Source organism: Tetrao urogallus, assembly GCF_951394365.1.
Source record: "Tetrao urogallus genome assembly, chromosome: 8".
Lineage (NCBI taxonomy): Eukaryota > Metazoa > Chordata > Aves > Galliformes > Phasianidae > Tetrao > Tetrao urogallus.
The window spans coordinates 23239251-23261275 of NC_136821.1; the positions used below are offsets into that span (position 1 = coordinate 23239251).

Below are 22025 nucleotides of genomic sequence, written 5' to 3' on the forward strand. Positions count from 1 at the left end.
TTCAAATATCTGCTCCTGACCCTGACACAAAAGACACAAGGCTACAAGAAAGATCCTGGGTGGGTGGGAGTCCTGGTTTGCGATAAATGTTAGATAAAATGAGTATTGCTGGCCTAGAATTTCACATATGAAGTACCCCAAACCATTATAGCATTTAAATTCCGGGTTTGGGGTTCTTTCTTCTGATTATCAATAGACTGTATTTCATGACATTGGTCAGATTTTTACTCCCAGAATAAAGCAGATATTTGGATATTTGTTGTTTTTGGAATATGCAAAAAATTTAGAAAGCTAGAGGTAGTATCACAAATATTCTCAAAAATGCTTTCCATGGAGCATTTTTACGTGTAGGTTCATCTTGTCTGTGTGTTCTCTTTTGTCTGAATATCTGTGAGAGAAGAATAAAGCAGCAACAGTGACCTGCAACCTAGCTAGCAGAGAAACTTCTGGAGCCTTGCAAAATGTTATTAGCTGCTGTACTATAAGTAATAGTAAGTGCTTATAAGCATGAAAGTTGTAGAGGAGCTTAATAGCCCTCCTTTTTTCTTTGCAAAGATATGTGGAGTTTTTGGGAGATTCTGCATAAACAATACCCATCTGAAAAGTGCAGATACAGGATTGCCCTGCCTAGCCTTCTTATCACACTTCATCAGAATGAGCACTGCCTATTCACTTTATTTACTTGGAGCTGTTGTGATGTCTGCTACGTTTCAAGAAACAGGTTTGGAATAAACAGGCTGAGAGAAATGCTTAATGTAAGCCAGTGTTTGTAACAGTGTTTTTGGATACCTTCTGTGCATGTGACTTCAATGTGAGTCCCCAGGAATTACAAACCTCCCCATATGGAATTTTTCAGTTTTGGATGTACTAAGTGTCTTGAGAAAATGTACATTCTGGCTATTTCTGTTCTATAAAGAGCATAAGAGCAGTTAGAATAATGTCAATCTTTAAACTGAAGAAAGTTTCAAGTGTCCGTGAAGTACTGTAATTTCTCATATATGTAATCTGTATCACAGATAATCCAAATCTCTTTAAAAATATAGATACTTGCAAATACATATTCCGATAAACCTCAGAAGAGCACAGCCTGGAGGAGCATTTAAGGTGAGAGAAGCACTGTTACATTCCACCTCATATTACAGACACGTATAAACCATGCTGCTGCCAAATCCCAGGAGTGAGTGGTGGGATGTTCTTTATTTTTCTTTTATATATAGCACATATACTCACAAAGAAGCTATACTTATTTATACAACAGTAATATAACATAACCTGTGTGTTTTTGTTTCCCACTGAAATGCTTAGGATTAGACAAGAAAATAAAGGATTGATATCGAAAGGTTTGTTACCAAAGACTTACATTCACTTCTCTCACAGATATTCAGACAAAAGAGAACACACAGACAAGATGAACCTACACGTAAAAATGCTCCATGGAAAGCATTTTTAAGAATATTTGTGATACTACCTCTAGCTTTCTAAATTTTTTGCATATTCCAAAAACAACAAATATCCAACATCACATTCCATATAGCTACATAGCAAAAATGGCATTAGGAAATATGTGAAAATAACTGCATCAAAAGCACTAGGAAAACTGAAACACCTACTAGGCTGTTCAGAAAACTACAGAGACAGATGTGTGAAAGTTATCAAATACCAGAAGTTAATACCAAGTACTAATAATTACGGACTGTGTTGAACAAATGCTTTCAATCCCAAAATATTTTTATTACCATCTCTATTTACTAAAAGCTATGTCATAAAGGCCCTGTCACTGACATCCAGGTATCAGACCTAGTGTCCAGTTCTTCAATCAGTCATTTAGCTAGCAGTAGCACATACAGTATTTTCAGATGTATCTGTGACATATTTTGGTGTTTCTTTACTTTCCAGTTTTTTCTTAACTCTCATCTTCACGTCATATTTTTCATTATTTTTGTGTGCTTGTTGCTATATATATGGCCTAACATTATTGTGTTTTAGAAAACTAACATTAAAAAAAAATCCAAATTGAATAAAAACACTATGTTTTACAATGGGTTTTATCTTCCAAAAAGAGCAGATGCATTTTTTCTCTTTCCAACCACCCAGATACAAGTTAGGTAGATGAAGTATGCAGCACTGCTGCTTCTGAAGATTATTCTTATCTTCTTACAGTTTGTTAAATAAAAGAATTCCATTTAATTTCTTTCTCCACAGTTCCAGAGAGTCAGTTGGTGCTGGTGAATTCAATGTATATTGGTGTAGTTAACCTTGGGAATTTAACTGCTCTAAAGTATTTAAAAGTTCACCTAAATAACAACACATGATGAAGTATAACTCAGATTTGTCAGATTTTCAATAAAAATAATATCAGTATTAGTAAGAGGAATTTCTACTCACATCAAAACAGTTAGTTATGGTAAAAGGTAATTATTTATTCTATTTTATCAGCCAAAAGTATAGTTACATAAGAATCAGCAAAAAGGAGATAATAACTTTGTGATACATGAAGACAGCATGCTTATCATGACATTTACGCCTACTTGAATGTTCATCTGGGAAAGTCATATTGACAGCTTAGAACTTGAAGCAATCATTGTTCACAGACACATACAATTAATAGCTAGACAGTAATGAGATGTGAGTCTACATGAGTATGCAGAGGTTGGAAGATTGTGGTACACCCACATACCCATTATAAAAACTCCCTATTGCAAAGACTGCCATTATTAGCAAGTCAGGATAAATTACACTGAAAAACCATTTTCTGAATCCAACATACAGCTAGTTTTCAACTCAGGCCACTGTCCAGAGTTTCTTTCTTCTGTAGGTTGAGAAAGGAGAGAAACTGTTCTCCCAGTATGTCATCTTTGAAGAACACTTCCATGTTTTTGGAAGGTGAACTTGGGCAAGTCTCACCTCAGTATGCCAACTGAACAAGTCAATCAAGTTTTGCTACTTTTGACATTGACCAAAAAATAGTTGGACTCCTACTCAAAACAAAAAGCAAACACAAATCAAATCCGATATTGCAGATACTGAGATTATCAAGAGTGCATAGTCTTCAGCTATCATCCTCATTAAATATCAGCTCTGATTCTACACATGTGGTTATGCAGGTCCAGAATCAACAGTAAACACAGAGAAATGTCTCATGGTAGTAACATGAATGTGTAAAATTCTTCCTGTTTTTCTTTCTTTCATACCAAAAGCAAAGTGCTGGGCCTATAAAGAAATCCCACTGATGGGATGTTAAAATATATTTTTTACATTTCAAATATGTAATTTATCTTTTTTGTTGTTTAATTGTTCTTTTAAAATAATTTTTAATACATTTGTTCTTGCACAGAAGTAGCAATTTACCCAATAAGCACAAATTTCCTGAAGCCCCATTAACATATGCTTAGCCTCACTTAACAGATTTTATTACTGAAGAAGTACCTCAGCACAATTCAAATTACTTTAGCCTCTTTCTGAGAAGTGATGTGTCACAAGAAACTTGCTAGCAAAAACATAATGACATGACCAAGACTAAATCAACTAAAACTAAAAATTAAGCTTTTATTCTAGGGCAGGTACTGGTTCTCTCTTACACCCTCAGAACAACAGGTTCTTAATAGTCACAGACTCATTAAAGTTTTTGTGTTACCGAAACTCCAAGAACTGCTTGAAATGTTTGAGAAGTTATTTGATTGCCATGTCTACAGACAGAATAAGCAATACGGTCATAATGAACCATTATGGATGGGAAACACTACGTTCACAGGTACAGGGAACAATGACCTCCTTTATAGCAAGTACCAACAACTTAGTGAGACTTGAGGACTTTTCAACCTAATCGTTCTGTAAGCAAAGATACTGATCAACATTTTTAAGAAGAGGGTGATCTGAGCAGAACATTGTTTAACACCTGGCTGATCAAAATGCACCTGCACCAAGGGAAGGAAAAAGAGGAAAAGCTAGCCTTTGGGCTTGGGCTGAGTGAGAAATACCTTACTCGTCAACAGAAGACTTGCCTGTCACGATACTTAACACTAATGAATGAATGCTGGTAGAGACTTTATTCATATCTTTCGGTCTGATTTGCTAGAATCAACCCATTAATGAGGAGTCAAGAGCACTTGCAATCATGTCAGGATTGAGGATTTCATGTTGTGTTGAAGTGACAAAACACAGAAGGAATATAGTATGAATCCTGCAAGAAAAAGGAGGAGAGAACAACCTGCTAAAGAAATATTACTGTCATCTACCTTTAAGACTATTTTTACAAACATTAATAAGAAGAGAATCAAATAACGCATTTAGAAATAAAAACAAGTGCATAACCTTGAAAGGAAGTGAGGGATTCTGTGAAAGGAAAAAACCACTCTTCTTCTCTGCTGCTTTCTCCTTGTGAGTCATACTCTGGGCGTGGTACCAGCATGCCTTGTCCTATTTCTATGGAAAAAATCCTTGAGCAAGTTCATTCTTGATTAAGTTAGCATGGTGCCAAGCAAACATAAAACCCTGACTCTTTGATTTAGCATGCTCTATTGTTGCAGTTGCACAGAGGGAGGGAAGCAATGCATGTTATTAGCAGAGCTTCGGCACTGGCAGTGAAGTTAATGGCACTGGGGACAATATTTCCTTTCCTTTGTCAGCTTCAGTGAAGGAAAATATTTTCAACACAACTTAGGGATTTGTTTCTCAAAATCCCAGCTTCAGCAGTGAGCTTGATACTTGCACCACAGCTCTGACAGTCCACTCTTTCTGCATGCTACAATCTGTTCTCTCTTTATCTGTGCCAATAAACCAGAACCTTGAAATTATCTGAATTCCTTCAAACAATGTGGGCTGAAGGTAATTCTTCTTTCCAAAACAGGCTGGGGAATTAAAAGAGAAGTAACAAGCTTGACTGCTGCAGCAAGCATGTCACTGTATCCAAAGCCGTGGACAGAAGCTGAAAGAGCTCAGTGGTGTTAATAGTTCTTTAGCAAATTTGATTTACTAAATTTGTTAGGAAATTTTTAATGTAAACAGAAAAAAGAAGCTGCCTCACCTTGAAACACAAGGACCCAAGCAGAAGCACTGTAAGTGAATAACCACGTCTCTGTAATTGACAATATACCACTGTTTAGATAATGCCTTCATTCGTTTTCACTTCTGTAATTCACTTACACAAAAAAGGCAATCTGGGTAGCTGTAATCACACGTGTAGGCATGGGTGCTTTCTGGACAACGAAATTAAAAATGAAAAACCATAGCCTACATTTGCTCATTAACAGTCTTTCAGTACAGAAATAGTTTACTGAGTAAAACACTTCTTTTATATGTGTAACCACTGAGATTAATTCTTTATGCATGAAGGAATGGCAGCTTCTACACTCACGATGTTAGGAATTGCTTTCAGTCTTAATTAGGAAGAGAAGCATAGGGAAACTGAAATATTTGTGATGGGAGGAGAGACATTTTGTGATGGGGTAATAACATGAGAGAAAAGAGCTCTTTTAATGGGAAGGCTGGATTTAATCATAAAGTGAAGCAACAAAGGCTTTTGTGAACCTGACACTTTCCTTGAGGCAACTCAGCAGGAAAAAATGAAACTTCTAGCTTTTATTTGTTAGCTGCTTTTTAGTAGTGCTGAGTGCGTACACTGAGAAGCTTTCAGCTATCTATAAAAATGAAAGTACAATATTTAAGACTTCATCACTTAATATAGCACAGATTTTTATTATAACAACACATACCATACAACATTGTGAGAACCGTGCTAGTTGCTAGCTGTGTTAGAAGGGAATGCAATGCAGCTATTTGGTTTAAGTGAGGACAGCATTAGGTAAGACTGTCCCTTCCCATCTGTCTCTCCCTTCCAGTCTGTTTCGATTTTCCAAATTACTACAGAAAAAGCGCTAACGTGAAATTTTGAAATGAAGCACCCTAACAGTGGAACAGAATTGGGAAGCACAGCATGGAAGATGTCCAGGTGCATGTGTCTGAAAGTTTGGAGTTCTCAGTTCTACTGTTTTGTTATTAGCAGCCTAGAGGACACTCAGCGACTGAAATTTTTTTTTGCTATTTCTCGCTCTTCTCATCCACACAGTGAAAGCTTCACAGATGCATTAAATGTGGTGATCATAATACATGGTGGTGACCACAATACAACTTACAATCTTCTGATTTTATTCATAGAGATAAATTAAGTAACAAGCTGAGATACAACTGACTGTGTTTGAGCAGGGGGGCCCACCTTTACTTTGTCTGCAAAAGCAAAGCTCATTCATTAGCAAGAGAGGCAAAAATCCAAAATCATAGCAACAAATAGCAAATTTGTTGAAAACTGCTTCTATGCTACTCCTTCCAGCTCCAGCCAAGCAAGAGACAAAGAGAGGTAAACAGCTTTCTTCCCTTTGGGGGAGGAAAAAAAGGGAAGTAGAAACAAAGCAAAAACCAAAGCAGCCTCAGAAAATCCTTCTTTCACTATCAAGTGAGTTGATCACTTAGTAATGCAATGAAAGAAGAATCAAATCCAGTAACAGCTAACTAAAAAGTATTATGTACTTGACATAGGCCAGTGTCCATAAAAAGGAGTGAGCAATAAACCTTAGCCAAATTCCACTGCATCTTTGAAATATCGTGCTCTTTTGTTACAATAAAGTAAATCTGTTTTAATCTTTCATTTTTGGGGGATGTAATTCAATAGTCTCCAATTAAACTGGAGTAAGTTAGACCAGAGCCAGGGTAGTTTTATTAAATTATGGACTTGGAGAAATCACAGGCTGAAATTCTTTGGTCTATGGGCATGACATCAACCGTATCATGATAATTATGCTTCAAAAACTACTATATATCTTTTTTTTCTCATTCAAAAACCCCAGACCTCCTTCATTCTGTCCACATCATCAGAAGCTGTAGTTCAACACCATGTTTTCACTGAAGGTTGGATCTTGACAATTTCTTACCTCTTTGAACTGAAGTCTCACAAAGCTACAAGATTTTCTGATCCTTTGGGCAGAATCACAAATTCTCAGTACAGTCAGATATCAGCAGATGCTTGCAAATGACCAGGCAGCAGATGACTGAGCTAGTAAGTAGAATCCATAACTGGGCCTGAATTACTTTTTTTTCTGAGATACAGAATTATGTTTCGCAGCAGCCTTCTTCTGCGAATAATCAAATAATTTTCAGCAGTGAAGCATCATATGGAGATTTTTGCACTCATGCCCATGTATAAAGCTGGAATCAGTCCCATGCATGTGGTAGTCTGCCAATTTCAGTAAGACATGGGTGCCAGCTAAAGACAGATTTAATATAGCTTGTACAATGTAGAAAATTTTCAGTTCCATGCCAAAAGAATCATGATAATGTTAATCATTGTCAAATGATAAGAATGCACTTCACTGTGAGAAATCACATCTGTTGTCACTTGTGGAGCTTTACATTGTCATTCTTGAGCTTCAAACAGTATCCTTCTGAGTCAATTTCAATGCAGAAAAACAGTATGTAAAGATGCAAAACTGTTTTTCATTACTTGAAATGAAAAAGATACAGTAAATCTCTAAAAACTTCAAAGAATTCTTCCTTTTCCTCTAAATTCCTTCCCTTGAAACCTTCCTTTACTGAAGCTGATGTCTTATGGTTTCTTTCTATTCCCTTGTTCATCAAACTAAGAACGTACTTGAGATTGCATTTAAAAATCAAGTTCTATTAATAACCACATGCCCCTAAATAGCAACATGATTCAAGGACTCTGCAACTTCTGAGTACTCCTCTGCAAAAGCAATGAAATAATTTTTGTATTGAACTGATTATGAAAATCTTCCAAACTTTCAAACTAGAAGGTCTTAAGTAAAACTTACAAGAAATTATTCACTTCCATTAAACCATTATCAAATCTTCACCTTTTGCTTTCAGCTTATATGTGAACACAAGGATATTTTAAAACTACATACAATGGCATTCTAGTTACACCTTCTTTGTTGCAAAAGAAAAGATGACCAGCAAAGTGCTAGAAAGTGGAATAGGACCTCATGCATAAGATGAAGTTGACTGTTTCCCGTATCCAGAAAGAAGCTAGCCAAAACTGAGTGCAACTCAAGGACAAAATAGGTGACAGGGGTGACTTGATGTGTGCTACCTGAGTCACCTAAATTTTCCATAATAATAAATAAATAAAATGATGAATAAATCATGGCATGTTTGTTGAATTTAAGTAGTCTGCAGCAAAGCTGGCATGTGATGTTAATAAATATACAAGTTTACAGTGAAAAAGCAGAAATACAATTAGAGAACCAAATCAGAGCCAACATTATCCATATGCATTCTAATATCATGTTTGTTTTAAACATCAGAACAAGCACTGTCATACTTCCATTAAATTTATACACAATTCAGACTTCTAGCAGTCTCTACATTTTTGAATACAAACTTTGGTTTAGGCTGTAACAGTGATAAGAGCAACTCAGAAAGTTTGGATTCAGCTATAAACTCTCTTAATCTTCTGGGATGCTCATATCCTGTGTTTACCCCATAACAGACAACCAGCTGCCGAATGTTCACTTTTAAACTCTCTTTTTCACTGTCTCCTATGTAGACAAAACATTTTTTTCTCAGCTAAAATTCACTTTCATGCAGAATATGAACTACGTTTGATTCACAGCAGGGGTATATGGGCATGTTCTTGGAATACTGAAGAATAAAATATAATAGTGGTGAAGGCAAGGGGAAAGTTTTGGTATATTAAATAAGCACTGGGAAACAGAAGGTCTAGGTCATAAGTCTTCTGTGATCTCCCATTTGAACAGGACAGGAATATAAATCCAGTTTTTAATTTCTTTCCAAACAGAAAATCATGTGACTTAACCTATTTAATAACACAAAACTATCAGGTATGCATCGTATCTTTTTTACTTACAAAGCCAGCAAACCAATCATGTAGCTTTGGAAGCATGTTGAATCAAGATGTTTTAACAATTTTATTTCTACTTACTTCTGGATATTATACCCATAAATGCTTCTGGAAGGTAGGGATGTTCTAAGAATCAAGTGAAGAAGAAACTCTTTTCTGATCTGTAGCTCAAGCAAGACTGTGCCTCCCCAGACTATTCCAGAGAAAAACTAAAAATAGAAGTATGTAATTCTTTCTTGGAGACAAAGCTTCCTCACAGTTATCACTAAACTATTTAAATGTGTATGTTATTAACATTCTTCATTTTGACAAGTGCTTGACAAATATTTTTAAATATTTCCAGAGAAACAAGCAATATTAAATCAATCTGCTTAGAACTTCAAAGTCAAAAGGCCCAAATAAGCCAGTGTTTTTACCTATGACATTTTTAGTAAAGAACATAATACTTCTGTCAACACACACATAAACCAGAAAATATCCAGTAGAAACAAACTTATTTCAGAGTATAAATCTTTTTGACTCTACTTACATACTCTTTCCACTTTCAGTAATACTTCCTACCATGTAACGATGACAATTTTACTCACAAAGTGCACCAGTTCATTCAAGAAATCGAAACAGTTACATAATTTTGAGGCAGATTCAAGGTGGAAATATAGGAAAGAAGGGCTCAGTACTTTCCGGTGAAATATCAAAATGTGATGATATTAAAAGCATCAAACATGCACTACGTAGGGAAGTTAAGACATACATTTCTTCTCTTTATGGAACTTGCAAAAAAGGTCAACTTTACAGGGAAAAAAAATTGTATTTTAAACACTCTTAAAAAGCTAGTAGCAAGTAAATTAATTTGAAGCCTAATTTTTGTCCCAATTACTTAAAAAGATGCATTCTCAAGAGAAATATAACACTAAAATGGAATTTCCTTGTCATCACACTATGAGGTGGAGAAAAGGCTATTGTAATCTCCACCTCACTGCCATTGGACTAGGCCATAAACCTGGTTTCCTCTAAACTAACTGATGCTATGGTTAGTAAAGGTTTTAGTAATCATTGAGACATACAGCCATAAAACCAGCTGCTGAAAATAACTACTTTGTGTAGGAGATAATAACAAAAAATATTTGAAACAATCAGAAAATAAAAACACGACACATATCACTGCAGGAAACCTGATGTTAGATGTTGATTCTTCAATATATTCTGCATAAAACACGGCAGAAAACAGCCAATAGCATTTCATTTCAATTGACCCAGGCAGAACAATAGTTGAGTACTGTATGTGAGCAAAAGACAGTAAATACTACCTGGTAGTCTGCTCGTTAGCATCTTTCTGGCATAAATTAAACTAGCAGTGAACCATTCAAATACAAGTGCCTCCAAACACTATTTATCAGAGAAATTCATAACAATTAAATGTCAGCATAATATTTATGGAGGCTACTTATTTTCCCAGGGGCGCCAAAAGTCTGGAGAAGGGTTGGGTCAAGCAAACTGCAGCCAGTGTCAAACAGTAGATAATGGAGCATAGCCACTTGCACAGGCAAACATCTTCCTTTAGATCTCTTCCTGTTAAATAACACTGCATCAAATAGTATCTGCATTCTGCCTGGAAGGCTGCGTTGCTGTGATTCAACAGACTATAAATCTGAAAAGCTCATTAAGTAAACAGCAACAAAACCAGAAAAAAAAAAAGTTGAATGACTATGATTACGAATATTTATTTATGCCATCATGTAGAAAGCATATGATCAGTGAGGAAGAATTGAGCAAAAACACATTCTCTTCTCTTACTTCTTCAAAACAAACAAACGAACATCAAAACCACTGCTTTGGATGGATATTTGTAGAGTGACTAGTTTTGGAAAAGTAGAGCTTTAAGATATACTTTTCCTTTTTCTGTCCTTCAGCAGATGATACTTAAAGGTATCCTGGCTTCTCTGGAAGGCATAAAAATCAGATGTATTTGCCTAAATTGCCCAATAAAGAAGCACACTAACCCACCCCTGTGACATGTCTATGATTTCAATTTTTGTAGGTAGATGTAACTAAAGATTTTATAGAAGCTTTACTCCCATGCCTGATCTTCAGGAAACGTAAATATTTGGAAGACTTTAGGAACTGCATTACTGTTCATGCTTTTTGGAATACTTGCTTATTTCTTCTGTTTTACGGCTGACTCGGATGAATGTTACTTCTCTTACTCATTGTAAAGAATTTATTATAAACCACATGAGTGTCCAGTTTTACCATGCAAGCTGTAAACAGCAGAGTGTCAGCTATTGAGTATCGATTCTCAGGGTGTTTTAGTCAAGAAGAATCAAAATTTCATGTAGCACGTTTTTGAAGGAGTGCTTCTTGTATTTGTTTTTTTATTTCCTTTTGGGAGGGTTTACAGACATCTAAAACATTGCCAGTGGTGGCAAGGTACAAGCAAGGTAAATAAAAGACTTAAGGAGTGACAGTTCTACAGTGACTGCTGGTTATAGGTTACCTCACAGTACTTAACTGATTTAGTTGAGGTGCATATACAAGTGATTATAATTCTCCTGCATTAGTCAAAGTACACAAAATGGATGTTTATTATGGACTTCTTTCAGGCTAGCTTTTTGTTAACTACAGGAGCACAGGTTTTATCTGATGCATCATAAAGCTGGAGTGAAATGGGCAAAACTTGATTTTCATAAAAACTGCTACTACAAAGCTAATCTTGCAGAAATACTGGAACCCTCAGCACGAGTTCATATTGCATCAATACCTTCTCTCATTACACTAGAATAGGGTTTACAGTGTCACAGACTTGAAACACAGGCGACTTGAGACTGCGGTTCTTTTGCTGGTGAGCTTCACCAGATGAAGCAGGGCCATCTCCTTTCACTTCATCAGCTATTCCCATACCCAGACAACTTTCTGCACTGCAAGGGTGCAGCTGGGTGTGGAAACACCCAAGGAATCCAACTTAGGAACTGATTCAAGTCAAAATTAATCAGAGTAAAAAGTATTAGCAGGTTGCTTTTAACCCACAAGAATTCTTAGCACGGCATCAAAAAGTCATACTAGCAGAGTTAAGAAAACTCAAATGGAGGCAAGAATGAATCACAGGAGAGAATCTAACTTATCATGGCAGCTGAAAAAGGTCAGATTCTTTGGGACCACATAGCTGACAAACTCACGCAGCTCGCAGATCAGTTTGGCAACTGATTTTCCAGGAGAACCCACAGGAATTAATAAAACAAATCATGTAACAGTATTAGACTTACACATAGGTTCTGGCAAGCAGTCAGAATCACCCAATGTTTTAGGAGTAACTGGAGTGCTGGAACAGGCTGCCCAGAGGATGCCCCATCCCTGGAGGCATTCAAGGCCAGGTTGGATGAGGCCTTGGGCAGCCTGGTCTGGTATTAAATGAGGAGGTTGGTGGCTCTGCCTGTGGTGGTGGGGTTGAAGATTCTTGAGGTGATCCTGATCCTTGAGGTCCTTTCCAACCCAGGCCATTCTGTGATTCTGTAATTAGAGCCACAGTACTAGGCAAGCTGCTGCAGTCTTTAGCAGGTACTGAATGCTTTCAGTAGCTCCTTACAAGTAACTCTAAACAGTTTCCTAAAGATAATGAGAGGCGAAGGAGAAGGCTTGCTTGTTTAGTTTGTAGCATGGAGTGCCTAATTGTTCAGCTTTATGGACTGTGAAAGCTGAGTCACTTCACTGTCAGCTGAAACTTTCTAATCCACGTACTCAATTTCTGTTCAGCTAGCTTTAGCCACAAAGTGCAATTTTCTCTCATTTTAGTTGCTACTGCTCAATATTTTATTTCCTTCATAAAATTAAAGGAATTATTTTCTGTCACTATATCTCTTTCTTCTCTATGAGATCATATTTTAAAAATTCGATGACTTGGTTCATGAAATGATGTGACAAGGTGGTAAAGGAGGAAAAAAAAAAAAAAAAAAAAAGAAGCTTCCAAAATACCCCTGCTACCACCAGAGTGTAAATACTCTGTTCCTCTGCAATTTGGGAGTCAAGCTTAGCTCTTTTAATCTTTGGTTGGCTGATTTTGACAATCCAGGGGGTCTTTGCTTGGCAAAAAGGAAACCTGCTGGTTAGATACGATGGCAAAGCAGCTTGGGATTTGCTGCTAACCAGTACACCTCTAACCTTGCTTTGCAGCATTAGCTTTCTCATCGACCTGTTGTTGTTTAACCCTGCAAGCAGCTAAACAGCACATTTAGTTTGTTTGCTCACTTGCCCCCTTCCCCCCCCGCCCTCGAGGTATGAAAGAGAAATGGAAACTAAATAGAACTCATGGGTTCATGAGATAAAAGCAGATTACTAAAATAGAAGACGAAAATGGGAAAAAAAATGCAATGATAACAACATATATAACTGCAGTGTGATTACTTGCAGACCAAGGCACAGCATAAGTACTCTCCACTGACCTATACCTCGCAGCCCCTCAGAGGCAACTGTCCCTGGCCAACTCACCACAGCCTTATGGTCTTCAATACGGTATCATGTGGCATGGAAATAACCCCTGGCCTAACTCAAGCCATCTAGCCTGGCTCCGCTCCTCTCCTGCTGTTGCATCACCAGACCGGTGGCTCTTCCTCACCAAGCAGCCCACCTTGGCATGGGCTGTGATCCCATCACTCAGCAACAAACAAGACATCAGTGTGCTATTAACACAGCAGAAATACCTGCAACTGTTTTGTTTTAGTTCTACTCCAGAGATGATACCAGGAGCAAACCAGACTGGGACACCAACGCAAACAAATGGAGCAGTGCTAACACTCAGTTCACTACTAAATATTTATTTTGTCATCTTATGAAATACATCTTATTTCCATTAACTTGAAGTTATGTTACTCTTTCAGAAAGAAATATGAAGATGCCTAGTTTAATTATAGCATCCACGGGTAATAATGTAATTCCAGTATTTAGTCATGTAGTGTACAATCAACAAGACAGCTTGCTTTTGCTTACCCAGATGTTTTGACTGCACTTTGTAGGACCTTGCTGTGGAGGCAGAGCAAAAACTAGCAGTTATATGTGGGAATGCAGCACAGTGAACTGAGTTTTTGACCAACAGCTTTGAGAGACAGGTAACTACTTTGTAGCAGGCTTCAATGTGTACCAACTAAATTAGAAAATGATGTTGTTGAAAGAAAGATTCACAACAATTGGTCAGCCCATGGGGCAAACAAGAGCCTCCGCAAAAGTAGCTGGAAGGGGCTTCAATTAGAAGGAACGTAACTATTTCAGCAGTTACGTTATGCAGTCTCTTTCTAGGCAGAGATCTGAATTGAACATGCATGAGTTAAATAGAGAAAGCATTGTTTGAAATGCTTTCTTAGAAGCATAAGTAGAGGCAAAAGCCTAAGCTAAACAAAAATAAAGAGGATAGAAATTTGAGACTTCATTTAATTGCAGTTTGACAGTCAGCTTCATAAAATGTTTTCTTAAATTTCCTTTGCAGTGTTCTCAGATAAAGAGCCATGATTTTAATGGGAAGCGTATGTGATGGCACATGTACATTTGAAGATCTGGAAATAGGGGACTTCCCTACTGGATCATACAGAGACTGCAAGATCTGTAAAGACAGAATTTTGTTCTTAGTTATATCACAGGCAAATTACGGCTTGTGGACCACTCCTTCAATTTGCAATCATCTCTAGAAGAGCTTTCTTAAGCACAGCAATTCACCTACCCACAGCAAACTGGAGGACTAGCATTTCCTCTAATCCATCAAAAGCACCAGTAAGTGCTAGCAATTGCAGCAAAAATTAGTATGAACTGGGAAATAAATTCTCTGTGTCCACTACAAAGTAATGATGAAAATTACTTTCTAACAACAGTATCATTATTATACTGATATGACTAGATAAGAGAGTTCTTTGTATTGCTAATCCTAAGTAACCGAGTATGGATAAAATATCTATAGTTATTGAAAGTCCTGGAATATAAGTTGAATTGGATTAATATTTTTTAGACAACAGAATTATTGTGAATTGTTTACCAAGACCACCCAGCTGCAGAAACATACTTTGGTTTTGGAATCGAAAGAAATTGTTCACAACACATAATGGAACATTTCTTACTGTAATTACAGAACTAACAGGAGACATCTCAATCCTGGGTAAATCGTTACACAATTTCTTCATTTTTCAGTTCAGAGCATTTCTGAAATCATACTTGACAAATAGTGGCTTTTATTTTACTTCAGTTCCATTTAGACATAGCTCTCATTTGAATTTTTTCAAGAACATATGATTTTCCTCTAAAGTAAAGTTTTCACATTGGGAAAAAAAAATGCAATATTACAAGTAAAAACTTCTTGAACTGTATATTCATTTGTTCCTAATGTAGTTCCCACTACTTGACAATTTCTGGCTCATTTTTTATCAGTTTCCCTCCTCCTAGTTAATCTTTTTTCCTTTGATTCTACAGTACTCAGAAGTTTACAAACCTTTATATCACAAAACGTCAGGTTTTGATCATGATAATCTCTCCACTTAACTTTGTGAGCTTTCATGGCTTACACAAATTGCACATATAGATATGTTATTTTCCAAGCAAACTTAAATGCCAAATACAGTATAAAATAGAATATGAACAAGACACGAAAAAGCCAACAACAACAACAAAAAAAAAAAAAAACACAAAAAAAACAAGGTTCTCAGAACTGTTCCACAGCTTTCCCACCAGTATCTGAGAGTCTGATAAAGGCACAGCTGAGGGAGGTTTCCTAGCTGAGATTATCCATTCCAGTCCCTTTTAGACCTAGCAGGCTGCTAACCTGTGGACTGCACTTGATGCCTTTAAAAGCATTTTTGCTTTCAGTTCAGCAGGTGTGAGGGAATGCATTTCTCTACTTTCCTTTCAAGTCAAGTTTCCCCAACTCACTGACTAGAACCCTTTTTTCCTCTACAGAATTTGCACGCACGCAGCAATAGGCATTTGTTACTGCAGCACCCCGGGTTCAACAAACTGACTCCAGGAGAGTCAGGCTTTTAGTGCCTAAAAACTCTCCTTTCTGAAGTCTGTTTTTGGATGCAGAGTAACAGAAAGGGAAGAAGATATGACAAGAAGGTTCTGCTTTTCCTCAATCTTGTTTGCCATCCAGCTTAGCACAAATTAGTTTTAGCAGACAGCAATGGCAATAGCAAATATTCTCTGATTTATATCAGTAACAATTACAGGAAATAGTTTATTTTAACTACAGTGAACTCAAACCCCACAGATATTTCAGATGCTCCATTTTAACTTTTTCTATTCAGAGATCTCCCAAAGAATTCTGGCAAATATGCCGTGAAAAAAGTTATTTTCTCACAAATTAATTTAAAGCTCAGAAATGGAACTCATTCCTAATACTGGGTTCAACAATAGTGGAGACAGAAGAAGCGTCTTGCAAAAAAGATGCCTACTTGCAACAAAAGGTATATTGTGGGTGAATCTGTCTGTTCTGTATGTGACACTGAGTAAAGTGGCAGACAGCCAAGGCATACTGTAAACAGACTGTGCACCATTCCTCAGCATAATGAGGAACACAGGGTTAAGTCAACTGCAGATTAAGGAGAACACCAAACACTGCAAAGTCAGTGAGCATACAGAGCCCTTCTTTAAATCTGGTTCTCTGGGTGAACCCTTGTGAAGCAAAATGCTTAAAAGAAGTTGCATCTCTTTCTGAGCTCACTAATATTCTCTGTCAGTATTGGAAGAGAAGCCTTCATGGGCAGCAAATACTCCAGTCCTGTTGACACCAGAATACTATTAAACTGGAGACTTAGTTACTGTCTAAAGTAAATTCTTACCTCACAGAGTGAAAGGCTAAGCAAGAACTCAGTGGCATTAAATGCTCTGAGAAGGATACACCTGGACAGACCATGAGGAGATTTCTTCCAGAGAGGAACATACACAACACGTTCCCGAGGCAGGCAGTACCAATTCCAGTGTGGTTTGAACTGCTTTTGCTTTTACTCTTCTGAGTAACAAAGAATTATTTAAATCACACTATTATACGACATATTTTGCTGGCACTTATTATTTGTGTCTGCTTTCTCCCTGAAGTATGAAACAGTAGAAGCTTGCAGTCTGCATACTGAAAATGTCTTAATTCAAAAATCAGAAGCTTGAGTCAAGACAGAAGTGTACACAATTCCTTTCCACAAGTAAGTCCTGTAACAGCAAGCTTGTGTTTTATACACTCAGACATCAATAAACTTAGTACCAATGCTAAGGATCAACTTACTTCAAATTAACCTTTCCTCTGCCAGAGAAGTTCTTCGTTTGCAGCAGTGCTGCAGTTTCTGCTACAGTTTTAGCTGCAGTTTCAGTATGAAGATAAGAGTCAGATTTTGACTTACAATGCAATAGGCAGAACTTGGCTCTAAGGCCACATAGGGCAGAAGCTAGGTGTGGACTCTTATTCTACATATCCAAGTATTTACTGCAGGACATAAGAAGAGCAGTAGACTATTGGTTTGCATGGTACCTATTGGAATAGAAACTATGTAGAAAGGCTTTTCCATCCAACGTTATTCACACTACCCAGTTTTCTCATTGGTTACTCCTATGCAGATTTCTCATTCTTTGAGAAGTATATTCAGTTCAACTAGCTTAAACAACAGACTGCATTTAGAAAATAAAAAAATAGAAATAAAATATAATTTTTAAAAAGACCTACAAGATTAAATGTATATGGAACTCTGCACACAAATCTTTATTTAAATGTAGATTATGTAAAAAGCTGACATGATAAAGTGAAATACTATCTTAGTTAAGGGCCCACTGTGTATCTTTTAAACACTAACTAGAGAGTTACCCAAATGAAATCCAATGATCTTTCACAAGTAATGACCTGCTTGCAAGAAGATGATTGGAACTCTCAGCTAACAAAGTATAGTAGACTGCATTTAGCAGTCCTCTGAACTAGAGCAAGAAAAGATTCAGCCCCATAATTCACACTACATCTTGACTAAAGTGTGGAAGTATTACTATAAGGGTGTAATTTACTTACACACACACACACACACAGTTTCACTAATAGTTCTCCCCATAAGACAAAACAATTCTCCTGACAATTCATAAAGGATTCTTCCCAAATGTGTGTTGGTCCTACTTATCTGTCCATCTTTCCTCCCACATACAAACAAATGTATCTGCACCAGCAAAATTAATCCTTTTCCTTAATGTCTGATGTTTAAACTATAAATTCAATATAAAGATGTGCTCTAAAAAACTCAACTCTTTGAACTTTTCCCATCAGAGCATTGACTGGTAGGTGATTTCCTTTTGACTAGGGAATGACTAAAATGAAATCATTGGGAAGTCTGAGAAATACTCAGCTGAGCATTCATATAATAACATATTTATGTATAATATATTTTTTTAAAATACAAGTATTTTAGCACTGCAGTTGTAACAGTCAGGTGAAAGACAGTTTTCAAATACTTGAAACCATTGTTTTAACTACTCCTAAAGAAACCTGGGCCTTATTTGCTGAAGCTGCTTCAGAAAACAAGCTGAGTATCACTACTTTTTAGTTATTTACTTTTGTTTGTCTAATGGAACAATTCTGAAGGAAAACATTTCAGCCCAAGAAACACCACTCTTACTCTGGTGGTAACAGAATATACAAAATGAACAAAAGCAGCAGATTAGATCCCACACAAATAGAAGCCTGCACAAACTGATGGAGGTCTCTGCTGGAAAGGAAGAGAGGGAATCTTATAACTTCATAAGTACCTAAAGTCTAGAAGTCAAATTGATGGAAGAAGACTCCTTTTAGTGGTGAACGAGTGCAGAACAAGGGCAACAGGCAGAAACTGCAACACAGGAAGTTCCATATTAATATAAGGAAGAAATTCTTTACTCTCAGAGTGACACCGAGGCTGCCCAGAGAGGTTGTGGAGTCTCCTTCTATGGAGATACTCAAGACTCATCTGGACGCCTACCTGTGCGACTTCCTGTAGGGTGCTTGCATTATCGGGGTGGTTGGATTCAGTGATCTCTGAAAGTCCCTTCCAACCCAAGGCTTGGAATTTTGTGATTCTGTGCTTCTGTGTTTGAAACTCAGAGGCAAGATGTGTGGCATCAGGCAGAATATTTACTCTAAGTGCACTGCACAGTTTCTAGGGCTAATGTGTTTGCCAAAATGCATAATATTAAACAATGATGATAGGATTCATAGCAAATATTCAGAAGCATATCATAAACAAGTTCTGATAAATTTCTGACCATAACTGAAAAGTTGCTTTCCACAGAGGCAAACAAACTTTCACATGAAAGAAAGCAGACAGCAGAAATTCCTTTTCCCACAGCCAGCTCAAATCTCCACCCAATGCACAGGGGAAATACGTAGAGCCATAGCCAGTGCATTCAACATTTAGCATTCAAATTGATGCAGAGGTTTCAATCAAACTTCTTCCTTTGACATCAGAAAGACTGTACAGTAACTGTAGCATACCTTTAGAAACTCAGTATTTCAAATATTTCCAGCTAGAATGAATGTCCTATCATCACTTTCAAAGCAGAATGGTAACGTGTCTTTTCCTTTGTAACATCATGACACCAGATTTCAGAGAAAAAAACAGACAAGTACTTGAAAGAGATGCTGAAGTTTAAGGTGTTTAGAACACATTAGTTGACTTTCTCCCTGACATGTTGTAGAAGTTTGTTTATTGATCACTTCCACCAAAAACCTACACTGAAATTTTCACAAGCATACCAAATTATACATAGCAGGTGCATTGTGTTCCCTTCAAACAGTTCTTTAATCAGTTTTTGGCATTGCTAAGCACCAGAATATTTAACAAAGACCAAAAACAGAGACAAAGCATCCTCCTAGCATCCTCCCCATAACTAGGTATCTTTTAACAGAGTTCTTCGCATTCTCAAAAGGCAAAGTACTGATACTTCCTATGGAACTGCTGTAATATACTTACCCACATATATCAGCAGGAATGATGGAACAGCTCTGGCAATGCTGATTCTGAAGATAACATTTACAAAATCACATCAGAGCTAAGGGGGTGTAAACATGAAAGGACTTACCTGCAATTTCAGTTTTGATAACTAGTCATCTGTCTTTTTAAATGAGGTGATTGAACCTTATATTGCATTCAATATTAATCTAAGTACCATGATACAAGAGAGTGATGTACTGTATTATGAGAGCAAATACTATTCACAGCTTAGAGATAATTCTCCCATTTGTTAATTAGTCATTTTAACGAATGAAAACAGTCTTTCCTAAGGAACAGAACAAAAGCCAAGGAGGGAAGTACTCACATTCCTTTGAGCCGCTGCCACATTTTCTCTGCATGTCCTCCTATTTGATACTTTATAGAGGTGCTTTCCAGTTCCCGAGTTGTTTCCGTTGCTCGAGCCCCCATCGTTACTGTCCTACAGTGACACAGTTATAGTCAGGCTCAGCAGCAAGTAAAAGCATTCCTCAGTCCACTACAAACATCAGAAGATCCACGTATGTTAGACAGTAGCAGCTTTCACATCAAAACACATCAGAATTACAAGAGCTGAGGGATGATTCTGCCTGAATCGCTACTCACTTGGGCAGAAAAATCCACTCTTCCCCCCCACACAAGCACAGAGCAGCACACAGCTCCTCTGACCTCACGAGTCTAATCCATACGCGTGAGCCAGCTACTACGCTACCGACTGCCTGCACAGGCTCCTTCCTCACGCACTTTGCCTGCAGTAGGAATATGCACAGAAGCACAAAAGATTCCTTAAAACAGACTATAACGCATTGCCATGCAGGATAAATGTGAACGGTTTTAACAATCCAGAAGGAAAGAAAGCCTGGCTTCTGCTCTGCAGGTTGGAGAAACAGGCTGCAATAGGAAAGCAGATGGTAGGAGCCAGTATCAGCCACATCACCCTACAAAGAGGGCACGTTCAAATGCCACCACTTTCTTCCCTTTAGATGATCCCGAATTGATTTTTAAAGAGTAAATATCTACAAGCTTCTTGAGAAGAAAATGACCAATGTTAAGTCGCAGTGAAGTATAAATCCCTGCAGAAGAGAAATTAAAGAGCTCTACAGGTTGTTACTGAAGGAGTATGCTGTAATGATGACTATTCACCTTCTCCTAGCAACTCCACACAGTAGGTTGCTGTCAGTTTCAGTGGTGGGAAATGCAGCAGCTGCAAGACAGCCCGCTCAGCGAATCCTGCAGGACAGCACCATGCTTGTGTCTGCCAGCAAAACTATTAAGTGCAGGCAAACAACACAGGGGTTGGGGACAAAAAGGTATGCCAGCCACACAGCACATTGCCAGGGCTGCTTTTCAAGTGCGGAACTAAGCACCTGGGTGTACAGCCAACGCTGGGTTTTGGAGGGGGCAAAGGAGAGGATTTCCTTGATTGCCCAGCCACAGACCTGGCTTTGTGGAGTGCCTCCTGTACTGTATAAACAGCACTGCAGTGAATCAGAAACAATCTTCATTTCTGAAGCAAAAGCCAAATAATCAAATATTTCACAGACTTCTGTCAGAGCTTGTGTTTGTTTCAGTAAGAGCTGTGCAAGAAGCCAGTCAAGAGGGGGGTGCCAATTGGCAGACAGTGTGCCTGCTGTCACCAGACGGGAAAGGGGTACTGAGTTGGGATAGATCACTGTAAACCAAGGCCCTCAGATGCCATTTCAAAGGAGCCTAAGGTAGAAGATGCATATCCCATATGGCTTTAATTAGACATCTTTATATGTATTAAATGGTGCGAAGATGTGAGCTGTCAAGAAGTTCCCATCTGATGCAATCAGCAGAAAAGGGTCAAGCATTAAGTATTCGGGATCTTACAGAAAAATAAAAAAGAGGCTCACTGCTTTGAAATAATGCTAATGCTCCTCAGAAATTTCTTATTAATTTACTTTCTCCGGGATGCTTTTCTCCTGTAGAAGTTACAGTTTTAAAATATCCCCTATTGGAGTTACAAAACAGTATGAGATGCATCTGTTACACGATGATCTCACGTGGAGAACTGAACACTGCATTTCATTTACTTTTCTGGTTTTAACACGTACGTAATTTTAAAATTGTATTATTTTAGTGACATTCGCTTCATTACTACTGACTCAAACATATAGTCATCATTCTTATAAACTTCACTATCAATACCCAAAAAACACTCATGGGATGAGAAATCT

The 22025-nt window shown here is 37.5% G+C and overlaps 1 protein-coding gene across 1 annotated transcript in view; it reads right to left on the minus strand.

The window, feature by feature from the left end:
• Window positions 1–20256, minus strand: part of PDE1A (phosphodiesterase 1A) — a gene marked incomplete at both ends in the record, with an annotated part of 150991 nt that extends 130735 nt beyond the window's left edge. Inside the window, one exon of the mRNA XM_079539130.1 lies at window positions 20153–20256. Within this exon, the coding sequence (XP_079395256.1) occupies window positions 20153–20256 (104 nt within the window). The remainder of the gene's footprint in view (window positions 1–20152) is intronic.
• Window positions 20257–22025: the final 1769 nt, after the last annotated feature.